We start from the raw sequence: 14,725 nt of genomic DNA, 5'->3' as shown, positions 1-14,725 counted from the left end.
TTCTTTTTTGCATGTTGGTAATGAGGTCAGGAGCAGAATTGCCCTGGTGAAACTGAAGCTGAGTTATTCAGCAGGTTTTTGATAAGCAAGTGCTGCTTGATACCATAACTTCACTAATAATTAAGAATCAACTGATGGTATAATTTTCTTGTTTTATTTTTCTTGTTTTTTTGTGTGCAGGGCATACATGGGCAGTTTTCCATACTTTTCAGGTAGTGTAGGTTATAGCTGTACTGGAAGAGCATGTCTAAGGGAATGGCAATTTCTCGAATTCAATTCTTCAGTACTGGTCTTGGAGTGTTATCCAGCCCTTTACATTATCCACTGTCTTCAGCCTTTCCATGATATCCTGTAGAGTGAATCAACTGACTTAAAACAGACATCTGTGATGCTAGGGACCTCTAGAAGAGACCAAGATGCTTTTCTTTAACTCCCTCAAATTTTACTGAGTTATGGTCACTATCGCCAAAATGCTGCCTTGCTGACACTTCTACCACTTGGTTCTTAAAATTAAATTCAATACTACCTTCTCTTGTAGAACTTTCTACCTGCTGGCATTAAAAGCACACCTGGATACACTTAAAGAATTCCACCCTCTCTTAGCTTTTCACATTTTGTCTATCCTAGTTACTATTCAGGATATTAAAATCCCCATTATTTTTCCCCATTATTTTTCCCTATTATTTTTACACTTTTCTGAAATATGTCCACCTGTTTGCCCTGCTATCCTTTCTTGGCTGTTTGGAGGTCAATACAGTATAACAATGTAATTTCTCCCTTTTGTTTTTAAGTTTGACCCACATGATCCTGATTGCAGAATCTTCTGATGAAGTGTCACCAGACTTGGAGTGTTAACTCTGCTTTCTTCTCACAGATGTTGCCAGACCTGTTGAGTTTCTGCAGTAATTTATGTTTTTGTTTCAGATCTCCAGCATCCGCAGTTCTTTGTTATTTTATTATTATTCCAATATATTATTCCTCCTTATTACAATAATTGACGCCTTGAGCAATACTGCAACAACACCTAGTGTCTTGCCTGAAAATTCCATATGCTGGTATATTGAGTTACCAGTCCTGCCTCTTCCCTAATCATGTGTTAATCAGCGCATCTGTCTTCCTCATAAGACTCCTTGCATTAATTTAGATGCCATCAATCTTACTGTTCTCCCTGATACCTTAATTTCATTATATTTGTTCTGGCTTCGAGAATGACTTATTTTTTGCTTCTGTATTTGTCTGTGCATGACATCCTACTGTACCTTCACTCTGTGTCCCATCACCCTGCCAAATTAGATTCTCCTCCCCATGCGCTGCTGGGCTCTGACTTCACTCCCAAAGAAACAATCACTCTCACCATTTTCCAACACTGAAAAACTGTTTTTAAGTGAGATGCACTCCTGAGCTCTCCTCATAATCTGTCTGGCTGCTTTCTTAGTCACCATTCCTTCCCTGGCACATTTACTTAAGTATTGGGGTGACCTTTTCTAAAAGTGTGCTTTCCGCACAACTCTCAGCCTCACAGATGCACTTCAGTGCCTCCAGCTGATGCTCAAGTTCCAGCTTTGACAAAGGGTCACTTAGACTCAAAACGTCAGCTCTTTTCTCTCCTTACAGATGCTGCCAGACCTGCTGAGATTTTCCAGCATTTTCTCTTTTGGTTTCAGGTTCCAGAATCCACAGTAATTTGCTTTTTTCTCAAGTTCCAGGTTTGTCAAAACACTAACATTTCCTGAAAATGTGGTCATCCAGAATACCAGAAGGATCTATTTACTGGCTCATCGACTGGTCCCCTTTTGCACTGTATACAGACTCCAGATCACTCCCCTCTCAAGCTGGTTTTAACCTTTCTCACAGAAGCATCTGGTTCTAGTGGACAGGTTTTCACCATTCGTATCAGAGTTTTGCCAGGACCACAGCCTTTGCTATATTCAAATCTTTATATTTTGTAGATTGAATCAAGTTGTCTCAAGGCCATTATCTATAATGTTGGGGATCTCAGGAGGAGGCTGAGATAATCATTACTCAGAATCTCTGCCTGAAGATAGAGAAGAATTCTTTAGCCTTGTCTTTTGTATTGGTATGCTGGACTTCCCTATTTGTGAAGCCGCCTCCTCTGGTCAGTGGTTTAATTGTCCAACTTCATTCATGACTGACTGTAATAGGACAACATAGCTTTGATCTGATTGATTAATCCTGAGATTGCTTAGATCTGTTAATATTTTGATTAAAATTACACTTAGCAATAGAAGGAAACATGGGGACAGGAGGGTTAAAGCCTCGTCAAAGAGATGGGTTTTGAGGAGAATCTTAAAAGAGGAGAGAGAAACAGAGGTATTTTCAAGGTAAATTCCAGTGTTTGGTGCTTCAATGGCCAATGCGCTACCACCAATTAAGATAGTGGACTACCCAAGAGACCAGAGTTGGGAGAGTAATGTTAGAGGAGGGTTGTTGTACTGAAGATTTTTACAAAGAAACAAAAGAAATCTTCGAAAACGCATTTACTATGCATCAAGAGGAATTCTAAATCCCTCTCAAATGAATATAGTTCAATAAAAATGATGTCTTCCATTAGTAGCATAGGATTAATGCAGCTTGAAATTAACAACGATTTTTCATTCCTAGTAGTTGGTATGGTGAGATAAATTTTATAACTGAATATAAATCTTACATAAATTACCACTATAATTTTATGGTTCTTCACATTTAAAAATGCACATTGGCTTTATTTACTATGTATTAAAGTGATCCTTGAAAAATGGTTTTGTAGCAGATTCCAGACTCCCTAAGATAGCGAAGTTGCTGTGCAATAGTTAGTGCCAAGGCTTCACTCTGGAATAAAGAATAAATCTCAGGTGACAGATTTCACTGTGATGTAAATGTAAATGCTTATAGTGGGAAATTAGCTGCTACAAAGCCATAGCTCCTAAACATTAACACCCATCATGCATCAAGTTGTTAAGGCACAAGAAGTCAATAAGACATTTATTGTTTTTGGTGATTAAGGAAGCCCTAGTATTTACTTATCCTCAATCGAAAGCCACTTACAGCTCCCCTAATACTGCTTTTGGATCAATGAGCACTGAAGTAAGCCTTATACTAGAAAGATATAGGAGACACCAACACTGAAGATAACTATTTTTATACAACATGATTTAGCTAGATGCTATAGTGTTCCTGTCTCTGACACTTTTAGCTCATTTTATAATTATGGTTGGATCTTCCTATGAATCTTAAACTATATACATGTCCAAATATAATGATGAATTTTCCTTAATTTAACATTGAAATATTTCTTACTTCTGAGAAAGACAGAGTCAATGAATAATTATAACTTATCTTTCTAAATAGAATATGAAAAGGGGTGATTTTCATCTGCAGCACATAATGGCTTGATAGTGTGTTCATTATAACCACTTGAAAACATATAAGGGAAGGTTGTTCCATTTTGATGGTGGGCCTAATTTAAATATGTGTGGCAAGCTGTCCAGTGCTGTTAAATTTTGCGTAGATAACTTGACCCTTGGAACACCAGAGATGCAGGGTAGCAATTTTAAAGGAAGACATTCTTTCTGTAGTATTTTTGATGTCTTAGACATTCCAACCACACAGCTGGAAGGGTAAACAGCAGTCTAAAGGTGCACAATATCTAAGTACCAAAGGCTGGTTGGTACAAATAGTGAGTTATTGGGTTCTGTACAGGATGATTCACTTAACTGAAGTGAACAGGATCAGATTAAGACAGATCGTATAGGTTAGAAAATAACTTGCTTTAGAATAATCATTAGTGAAAGATCCATAGATGAGGACAGAAGCAGATATTAGATATCCAACCGTCAAAAGAAAACAATGATTTTTCTGTAGACAATTAAACAGTCTATTGGATAGTCTGCCAAGGGGTTACTGTCTTGAGTCAGATATGGGAGGAGCTTTCTTCCCCCTTGTATAGGGGTCTAGCATTTGGAATGGCAGATATCCATGGAATACATAATTACCCATATAGTTGTGGCAGATGGGTCCTTCTTGCGTGAGGTGTGCAATATAACATTTGTGAGCCTTACTCATATTGACAAAATGACACCCCATAAGACAAAAATCATCAAAGCCATGGTCATTCATTTATATATATCACCATAATTCCAGCACATATTTACTAATCAAAGTAAACCTTGGAAGCCACAGGAAGGCCCCACCGGTTGGGATTCCCCATATTTAATTGTTAGTGGGTTGCAACAATAATGTCATGAGAAGTACTAAATTGGCTTCAAGTTAAAAAATCTACCTGAATTATCACTCTAAATAGAGCTGTTTGTGCTGTTACGTAAGGATAAGTTGAGGCTTGATTTGATGAAGGATAGAATTGATGAACAACAGATCAGAATAAAGAAAAAGCTTTGATATGTCTTTATGAGGATGATTGAGCATATTTTAAGAGAAGGTGTGAATACATGTTTTGAATATGTTTTAATTTCAATATGCCTTTACACCAAAACTTTTTGAAACAGACAGCAGATCCTAAATGAAAGGTTACCCAGGACCTTCAGTCTCTTCCTCGTGAGGAGATTGAGTAGTTTATACTTGCCTATACTTGCTAAAGTTTAGAAGGATGAAAGGAGATCTAATTGAGACATGTAATATGCCTAAAAGGGTTGACAAAGTAGATGTAGAGTGGATGTAAGGAGGCTAAGGGATGACACTTCTTTTAAACAAAATGAGGAATTACATCTCTGAAAGGGTTGTGAATTTGTGGACTTCATTACTGTAACGTGGAATAGGTGCTGAGTCACTGACTAAATTTAAGGAGGAGATAGATTTTTAATTAGTAATGGGTTAAAGGGTTATAGGGACTGGCTGGAAACTGGAGTTTGAGGCCAAGATGAGATCAGCCATGATTGTGTTACATGACAGAGCACACTGAAGGGGCTGAATAGCCTCATCCTGCTCTTAGTTCTTATGTGCCCTTGTAGGGTAAACTCCAATAACAACAAAAACATTTGTGAATGATTTTCTCGTTTGCTACAGCTGGAATCTTCACAAAATTATTTTGTGTTTTGCAAAATAAATGTCATAACATTGCTAATCATATTGTATAAAATGAAATATTTGGATGCAGATCACAATTTATGAACTAGTGAACAATACTTTACACATCTAAATTGTATAAAACAAGTTGATTTAGAGTTTATCATACATTGTGAATTCAATACAAAGAGCATTATATCTGAATTCTGTTTATGTGTCTCAAAATTATAAATTAGACCATTGTCCAGAAATTCTCATAAAATGCAAAAACTCCCATTTCTCTCAACAAATTTTCAGAACAGAAGTGTAGATTAGAAGTTAATTTTATGGACAGAAATTTAATTTACAGTATATGGATAGCAGAAGCTAAATGGTGAGATAAATTTTATAACATTAAACTTAGAAAACATTCTTCAGTAGCAAACAATTGCTGTTACAATAATAGAGGTAAACTTAATATCTGAACCTCCTGTAATATGAGTGTAAAGGCAAAATACCGCAGTTGCTGGAGAACAGAAAAAAAGTTTTGGAGAAACTCAGCAGGTCTGGAAGCATTTGTGAATTTTCTGAAAAAGAATTGTATCAAACTTAAAACATTAATGTTGTTTCTTTCCCTGCAGATACTGCCACAACTGCTGAGTTTTCCAACACTTTCTGTTTCTGTTGTGTCAGCATCACAGAGTTCCAGCAAATATTGATTATACACAATGCCAAATTCATAACTGCATGATAGAATGAGAAATGAAAGTTAGACAAGTGATGTTTCTCAGTTTTGAATTGGTCCTGAAGTTGTGATCAGTCCAGTTTCAACAACAGAAATACAGTATGATCATTCATATAATTGATTAGATCTGGCTTCGCTTGATGGAAGACATTGGGTTAATGTTATGCATTTTTGACTTAGTTCAAGTTAAGTCAAGTTTCTAGAGAGATTCTTGCAGTGTGATCCAATGAGATGTCTCTCTATGTCTTATCAAAGACACCATATTAATTACCTAACATATCCAGCCCCTTCTTAAGACATGGCATTGCCAGAACAATTCATCAATCAGTAGATGTCCAGAATTCATTGGCATTTCTTGCACTCATGACATCTTTAAACGTCTGTTGTGCACCCATCCACTGTGACTGCAGAGTTGTCCTGCATGGTTCCTGGAATTTGTCATGGACATAGAAATGAGGGATTTCAATGTTCCACGATGCAGGGACATGGAGGTCCTAGTAGACAGTGTGGTACAGAAATGGGACATCCTCTTCTTCCAGACCAGATGTGGAGGCAGTGACTCTAAACCATGTCAGCTTGATATGAGGTTGCCAACTGGGTTAAAACAATTTCACGCCATCTAGAGAAACCCCTGAGTGAAAGGTACCTTGACTTGACTGAGGCCTGCTGACGACCAGGACAAGCTTTCTCCCATTATGTAACCGCTAACAGTATGGCAAGAAAGCAGTAATATGAGCCTTGTAACACTGGCTGAGAAGTTACAAACACACCTGTATATATGAGATGTCTAGACTTATTTCTCCAACCTTTGGACTGTACAAATTTCTTCAGTAATTTGGATCCTTCATGACAGTCCTTACTTTGTATGAACACTTAGTGTTATTGGTGTTATTGATGAAGCCTGACCAGGTAAACAAACCTCCTTAAGTGAGGGCACCATATTGGCTGATGCCAGCAAACCTGTAGAGATAAGCGGGGCTGAATCCAAAAGTGGCTGAATTTAAAAACAGACTATACTCAAACTATTCACATATGGGTCAGTTATGTACACACAAATGGTAGGGAATAGAAAAAAAAGAACATGGTTGTTGGGGGTGGTGGAAGGATCCTGGACAATGAAGAGAATAAATGGAGTGCAGAGGGGGAGTCAGTGATAGGGCAAGGGGGACAATGAATGGTGGGAACTGCTTATTTACATGTGGAACACAGTAGGGGTAATGTGGTGTGTGGGAAAGGAGAAATGGTTGGTGAATTGAATAAAGAGTGAAGTAGGACTAAGGTTGACATGGGGACCTGGATGAGTGGGATCAAAGGAGAGAGTGATCGAGGCCTATTAGCTAGAGGAAGAGATTGAGGAAGTGTGGAAGGGACACCAAGGGAACGGAGGAGACCATTTGGAGTGTTAGAGGGAGAAACATTGTTTTGAGGAGGAAATGTAGTGTTTGAATTAATCGAATGAAAAGTTAACAACCAGCATCTTTGTCCTAATTCACTTCACAAAAGATGACTTTGCAGAAAAGAGGCAGTACACTGAAGAGCGGCCTAAGACCTTCTTATAGCAGCATATTTAACCGAGGTTTTCAAAACAGATACTGTCATTTACTATTGTGCAAATATTCAGTTAATGGCTTAGCACTAAAGGGAAACATTCACTGCAGTACAAAAGTGAATAAGCTTTATCGATTCCTTACACCATTTCCCCAACCATGTCTCATGATCAATTTAATTCTGAGAAAAGCACAAGAACACAAGAACATAATAAGCAAGAGCACAAATAGACCATTCTGTCCACAGGCTTGCCCTGCCATTCGATAGGTCATGCCTGATCTGTGCCAGGTGTCATCTATTATTTCATGCAAGATCCTCATAGCCCTGAATTCCCATGTTTTTGCTCAGTAACTCAACATATTATAAACCCCTCGTAGGTTCCTTATGCCTTATAACAACATACCCTCATTTCACCTACATATGAAAACATAAATATTTGTTCCTGCTGAGAACTGCCATCCTTACCATATCAATGCGAAATGAACAACTGGGAATAGCAGATTGGAGGCACTCTTATCACATCACTGTTCAGGCGTGTTCCCTTCAGTCTCCCGACAGCTCACTGGCCTTGAACGGATCAGGGCCCTTATCTCAGGCATCACCTACTCCCTCATTGTATGGGATGTGCTGCTATAAACAGATCCTAGGCCACTGTACAGAATGCTTCTCTCCTTTTCCAGAATTAAATCACATTAGTATGGATGCATGAGCACTTGAACTGACTGACATACGCAGAGCTATGATTGTTTGTGTGAGCATGTCTGTGTGTAAGTTAACAGTAACAAGAATGTGGTGTGTAAGAAATTAGGAGTTAAAGGGTTCTGAATGAAAGATCTTTTAGTGTATTTAAAGAGCTGCAGTTATAGATAAACAGTAAACGATATGTGATGTGTTTGCGTGAGATGTTTATCCAGAAGCCATTTTTGTGGTTGCACCGTCCCATTTAAGCCTTTGCTGAAAAGCTTTCATGTGTATAACTTCTACTCATTGTGATGAAAGGTCAGTGAGTTGATGGTATGTGAGCTGAGTGTTGTAATTCCTTAAATATTTTAAATGTGAGCCCAGATGTGTATGAGACGCAGTGCCATTGGAGTGTACGTAGTCCTAAATATCAGCTGCAATGAAGTGAAAGACATTGATGAAAAATCTGATGGAGATGCCTGTCATCAAACCTTGTATGTGGAAAGCCCTCTGCTTCAATAACCTTCAAATGTTATCTCACATTCAGTAGAGCATGAAGCATTGAGGTGACCATGGTACTAGCCCTGCTAGAGAGAAGCAGATCATCTACTCACTTCTGTTGATACTGTCTTCATCAGTCTCTGGAGAAAAGAAGTTCCCTCCTCTCCTTGAAAGCCTTCACAAAGACCTCAATAGAGCCATTGTAATAACATGGCTGCTTTTTGTCTGGACACTGGCACTGCCAGGGTGTGGGTGTGGATGACTAGCAAACGTTGAGTCACATCTCTGGGTTACATGGAGTGACACACTGTCTGATTGCCATTTAAGCATAGTACCTGCAGGTAGGCACTTAGGAAATGTTGGTATTAGGTAGAACTTCCTTGCCCACCTGTTGATGAAATTTGCCATTTTACCCATACATATAAATGCAAGGAGTTGCTAAGAAGAACATAATTGCATGGGAAAACACAAACAGCTCCCAAGCAAAGATACCTCTTGCCCAACACTATACTTTATCTTACATAAACAAAATTCTGGTTATCATGTCTGTACAGCGAGCTATATGCTGGTGTGTTATTGTACAAACCTGCTTGTATGATAATTTTCTACTATCTGTACATTCTGCTTCAGTTTGGTTTCTGATTCACTCATGTGATGTTAGCATCACTGACAAGGGCAGCATTTATTGTCCATCTTGAATTGCACTTGAGAAGAAACTGTTGAGCTATCTTATTGAATCACAGCCATTAACCTTATTTAAATATAACATAAGCACTGTTAGAAATGTGTTTGTGGTTTTGTTTGAGATGCTCCTAGCTTAGACTGGTGTGTAGTTTTAGTGCAGTTTGTAGATGGTGATGTCCCTACATTATATTGCCCTTGCCCATCTCGGTAGTAAATGTGAATTTGGCAGGTGCCACCGAAGAGGTTGCTGTGATGCATCTTGCATCTGGTACAGACTGCTGCCAGTGTGCAATGGTGGATGCACTAAGCGTTTAATGTAGTGGTAGATGTACCAAACAGATCCACTGCTTTGTTAGTTGGTAGTGTTATACCAGTTTAGTACTGCTGAAGCATCACACATTCATGCAAGTTGACAGTATTCATCATACTTTTCATTTGTGCCTTGTAGTTGGTGGACAGATTTTAAGGAGCCAGGAAGTGAATGAATCACATCAAAATTCCCAAAGTCTGACCTACCATTATAACGACTGTATATAAGTGGCTGGTCCAGTTCAGCTTTCAGCAGTGCCTGACCACTTGCAGAATGATGTTGGTGGAGGATTCAGTGACATAATGCCTTTAAATGTCCAGGGAATCGAATGATCCCTTCAAATATTTCCTTTAAATTTGGTTGTGACATTGCCCAAGTTCATTTATTCTTAAAACCTTTATCCATACTTTTGGTACTTTTAGACTTGACTGCTCTAACACATTCCTAACAGCCTTCCATATTCCACTGACTATAACTTAAGCATCATCCAAATCTCTCTGTCCGTATTCTAGTTCACACATCTTAACCAGCTTCAACCTTAATTGCTCCATCATTTGTGGCCTTGTTTTCAGCTATCTGGTTCCTTTAATCTGGACTTCCCTCCCCAAATTGCATTACTTTGCTACCTCTCTTTCTTGATTTATTGCACTCCGTAAAACCTATCTCCATGCTTAAGCTTTTTGTCATGCATTGTATGCTGTAATATTCCTTAATGTGGTTCATTGTTACATTTTGTTTAACGTTACTATGAAGCATGACAGGACATTTTATTACCTTAGACATTATACAAACACAAATTGTTGCTGTTAGCATGATGACAAGCCAAAACGGACGTGATTCATCATGAGCCTTTGACTTCCATTTATCATTTATTTACAATTGACATAAATCAATATTGAACTGCACACATTACAATAGATTTACAATAATTCAATTAAATAGGCTATAGTGTGGTATGGATTGAAAAATAATGTTTTGATTTAAGAAGAAACCAATTTTATCTTAAAAGAATGTTGATCTTCAATAAAAGTTCCTTTTCATATTTTAGTGGATGGAAGTTGGACTGAATGGAGCAAGTGGTCAGCATGTGGATCAGAGTGCACACATTGGAGAAATAGAGAATGTTCGGAACCAGCACCAAGAAACGGTGGGAAAGAATGTGATGGACTTGATATGGAGTCAGAAAATTGCACAAATGGTTTATGCCCACAAGGTATGTATCATTTTATCAAATGATTTGTCCTGGACAGAAGAAAGCATGCCATGAGGAAGTGTGATAAAGCACAAAATTGATTACTGTTTTACAGATATTCCCTAGCTTATTCAGAAAGAAATGTAAAGCACTCAGGTTTAAATTTATTGGAAGAATTAGATCAAGGACTAAAATCAAAATATCCCAAGGCAGACAACTTTGATATTTGGGTATATTACTATAGATAAAACAGTGATTAATAGCAAGATTATACTAGAACCTAAATTAAGTTATATCAACTTGATGTTATACTAAACTAAAATCTTGTTTTGATTTTAAGGTGTTCTGTTATTCTCAAAGATCGTAAAAATGCAGTTGAAAATATACAAAGTATGTTAGGATTGAAAAATGCAGAAAATTGAGTTACAGAAAATGTAATAGAATTGACTTACCAAAAGTCATTAAGTAAGCACTCGGAATAATACTATACTGATGGCACCCTTCCATTTCATAAGATGATGGTTTGCATTGTGTTGGTCAACTCTATTTTAAGCATCACCTAATATGCCTCAGGAGTCCCGCTCTCGCATGGCAGACATGATTGCATAGTCCTCCAAACAAAACAGCTTCATAGTTCTTGGTCATCAGGTGACAGTTTCCCAGTTGTCACTGTTAATGCCCACAACATTTTAAATTAACTTGCAGGTGTCCTCATCAAGGGGATGTAGGTTCCCAGGATATTGTGTGGCCAGTTCATTCCCCAGAAGGTTTTTGGATATGTAGTTGTCACTCATTAGATGGTCTTGGCTGAGCCAAAACAAATGTTATTTGCTTACCAATGAGTGCATGCTGATAGAATTATAATTTCCAGGAACTCTGAGTTGTAAAGTGCGCTGAGGATGCAGGCTTGATAAGCTTGAATTTTGGTCATCTCAGTCAGGTTCTGTTGTTCCACACTGTTTCACTCAGCTTTGGCAGGGCAGCTGTTGCCTTTACTAAGTGTGAGTTGATTTCGGCATGATGGTTGATGATGTTCCAACCTAAGGGCTTCTCTTTTGTGAATGGTTTTGAGCTGTATTGTTGGAATAGCACTCATCCAGGCATGTGTCGAATGTTCCATCAAACATATGATTGGTGTCTTGATGGTAGACAGGGTTTGGAGAATTAGGAAGAGAGTGAGGCACCAAAAATTTTTCTGTCTCTTACCATTCAGGAGATGAGTCGTGATTCTGAGTAATTTTGGGAAGCACAAGTTAGAAAGAGAAGTTATTGGTGGTAAGGGATGGGCTAACTTGAAGGTCAATTCATTCCTTAACAATGATTTCAAAATAGTTAAAGTCTTCTGATTTCTGAGTCCCAAAACTTTTGTAAGAAATTTATTTGCCAGAAAGCTTCTACAATATTACATTCCTTTGGGTGCATTTTTTTGTGCATAGTAATAGCTTTCTGCAGTCAACCATGAATTGTGACCAATTGTAACTTAATTCCATTCAGAAGTCTGTGACAACAGTAACAGTACTTTGCAAGGATGTTCAAACTGGAGATATCTAGCACTTAGTTCAGCTTTTTCCTTCATCTTGAAGCATGAGCGATCAAAAGGATGGTGAATTTACTTGGCTAGAGCATGGCTTTCAACACATCGGGATTTGGACCAGGAGGGGGTGTATATGTGGGGACGTGCAGCATTGTCACATTCTCATTATGGTAATAAAAAGTATACTACATCTCACTATGCCCCCATGGGCTGTACTCTGAAAGTATACTTCAGACAAGCAATAGGAACTCACATGAGTGTGTATAATAGTATGTTAAACATTTTTTAGCAGCCATTAAAATTATAACTCTGTTTGAAGATCTTACATGCAAATAAAATCCCTTGTAATGAAAGTCTGTCTTGAAACTGCTCATCAGGCAGATATGTTGATTGATTATATGGTCGAAGGATTGGGATTGATGTTGTCCATATACGTTAATGCTTGGAAGCAAGGATTGTGATCAGGCTTTTTCTATAATAAGTTGCTGTCAGCTCTGGATACTTCTTACTTTTACACCGTTTTCTATATCATAGGCATTGTTTCATAGTGAAGACTGTTAAAGTAGGGGTAAATACCAACTTGACAAATTTTAACTTCCAGCATTTGTTTGTTACATCTGAGACCTTTTTTGGACTAATACAGTTTTACCAAAGAAGAAATATGGACCTAACTGACTACAGTGGTCACCTTACCACAAATTGAGGCAAGCTGTGTGAGACCAATGTCTCTCAGAATGACAACATCTATCTGCACTAGAATTAACATTTTTATCTAAATACATCAAAATAGGCTTTCGAGTCAAAATCAAGAAATTTGCATCTCCTCTTTAATTAATATGTGTATGATAATTTCATATATTGGAAGGTGAAAGTATTGCTTCCCAGTTAACCACTTTAGAAATATAGTGGAACCAGACACAAGAATGCACGCTGAATTATATTTCAACAATTGCTTTTGAATGGCATAACAGAGAGAAAGAAATACAAATACTGGAAGATTGTTTCCCCTCGCCAGTTTTTCTCATCATCTCAGTAAATAAAACCCAGTTAAAAAACATACTGGGAAAGTAACCATTCACTGAGAAGTCAAAGATAACTACAAATTTTGCCACTGATGAAGATACAAGTAATATATGAGACAATTGGGTCTCGGAGTAAGTATCTAACACATCTAGCATCAAGGACGCATAATTTTCATTTCCTTCATTCTAGTGATATGATTAAGAGATGACTCTACCTTTTAAGTTAGGCCCCCTACTACTGTGAAGAGAACACCTTGCTGTGTCTGATTTCAGGCAGGGTAAGATGGAGATGATGAGGAGAAAGAAAATATCAGGAATGTAAAACATTTCCACTTGGTAAGTTGAGAATTAATATTCTCATTTATTTTGCAGTATTCTTGCAACATGACAATGCAGTGGAAAACTGCAGAAATGGGAAATGTCTAGCTCAGCCAGTTACAATTCGATTTAGCATTTGCAGTAAAGAAAATACTAGGGAGAGATGGTGGCATATGAAGAATGTCACTGGACTAATAATTCAGAAATCTAGGTTAATAGTCTGACATTCAAATGCCACCAAGGCATCAAATGAAATTTAAACTCAGTTAATAAAATCTGAAAGCTAATTTCAGTAATGTTAGTCATGAAACTAGCACTCATTATTGTAAAAATTCACCTAGTTTACTAAGGCCTGAGGACAAATGGTCACAGCAGAGCTCAACAACCAGGGGTGTTGGTATGCTGAGGTTAGGAGTACGAAGCCGATGTGCTTGGGCTGGGTTCATGATTTCTCTCTCTGGCCGTGAATTCACTAATGTCCTTAAGAGAAGGAAATCTGCCATTGTTAACAAGTGATGTACAATTCAAGATCCACAACAATGTGGTTCGCTCTAAACTGCCTTGTGCAATTACCTTAGCAAGCTTCTCAATTCAAGGCTGAACGGGGAATAGAGAATACAAATTAAATGCAATGTCTGGAGGGATTTGGCAATGAAGTGTCATGGAACTCAGTTTTGGGACAGCTTCTGTCCACTGAACATCAATGATTTTATGAGCATGGCTGGAATTGCATCCAAATCTGCAAGGAGATTTATAAGAAGCGGAATGTGCATAATATGTGGTAGCTGCAGTTCAGTGTCAAAAAGATCAGGGGGTTCAAGTACTCTAGATATAAAAAGCTGTTCCTCAAGTGGAAGAAGCCATAAAAGCAACAAATGGAGTACTGCAACTTATCGAAACAGATTTCAAGTGTAGAGATGTAATGGTGAATCTTTATAAAACTTTAGTAAGGTTGGAATATGGCATGGCATTTGAGGTTGCACACAGTGTTGAATATAAAAAGATACAGTGCAGATTCACAAAGATTGTGAGTGGCATGTGGGGAAATATTGTGATGAAAAATACTTTAAAATTGGGAATGTTTTCATTAAAATAAAAGAGATAACGAATGATTTGATAGAGGTTTTGAAAATTGTGAAGGGCTATAACACGATGGATAGGACCAGACTGTTTGAGTGATTGAGAAATCTAG

The 14,725-nt window shown here is 37.8% G+C and overlaps 1 protein-coding gene across 4 annotated transcripts in view; it reads left to right on the top strand.

The window, feature by feature from the left end:
* unc5a (unc-5 netrin receptor A) overlaps window positions 1-14,725 on the top strand; it is a 586,231-nt gene that overhangs the window by 451,743 nt on the left and 119,763 nt on the right. For all 4 annotated transcript variants that reach the window (XM_072590883.1, XM_072590882.1, XM_072590885.1 and 1 more), the window contains exon 7: window positions 10,516-10,680. In XM_072590883.1, the coding sequence (XP_072446984.1) occupies window positions 10,516-10,680 (165 nt within the window). The remainder of the gene's footprint in view (window positions 1-10,515; window positions 10,681-14,725) is intronic.

This window comes from Chiloscyllium punctatum, chromosome 20, assembly GCF_047496795.1.
Source record: "Chiloscyllium punctatum isolate Juve2018m chromosome 20, sChiPun1.3, whole genome shotgun sequence".
Classification (NCBI taxonomy): Eukaryota; Metazoa; Chordata; class Chondrichthyes; order Orectolobiformes; family Hemiscylliidae; genus Chiloscyllium; species Chiloscyllium punctatum.
This window is presented reverse-complemented; position numbering and strand designations above follow the sequence as displayed.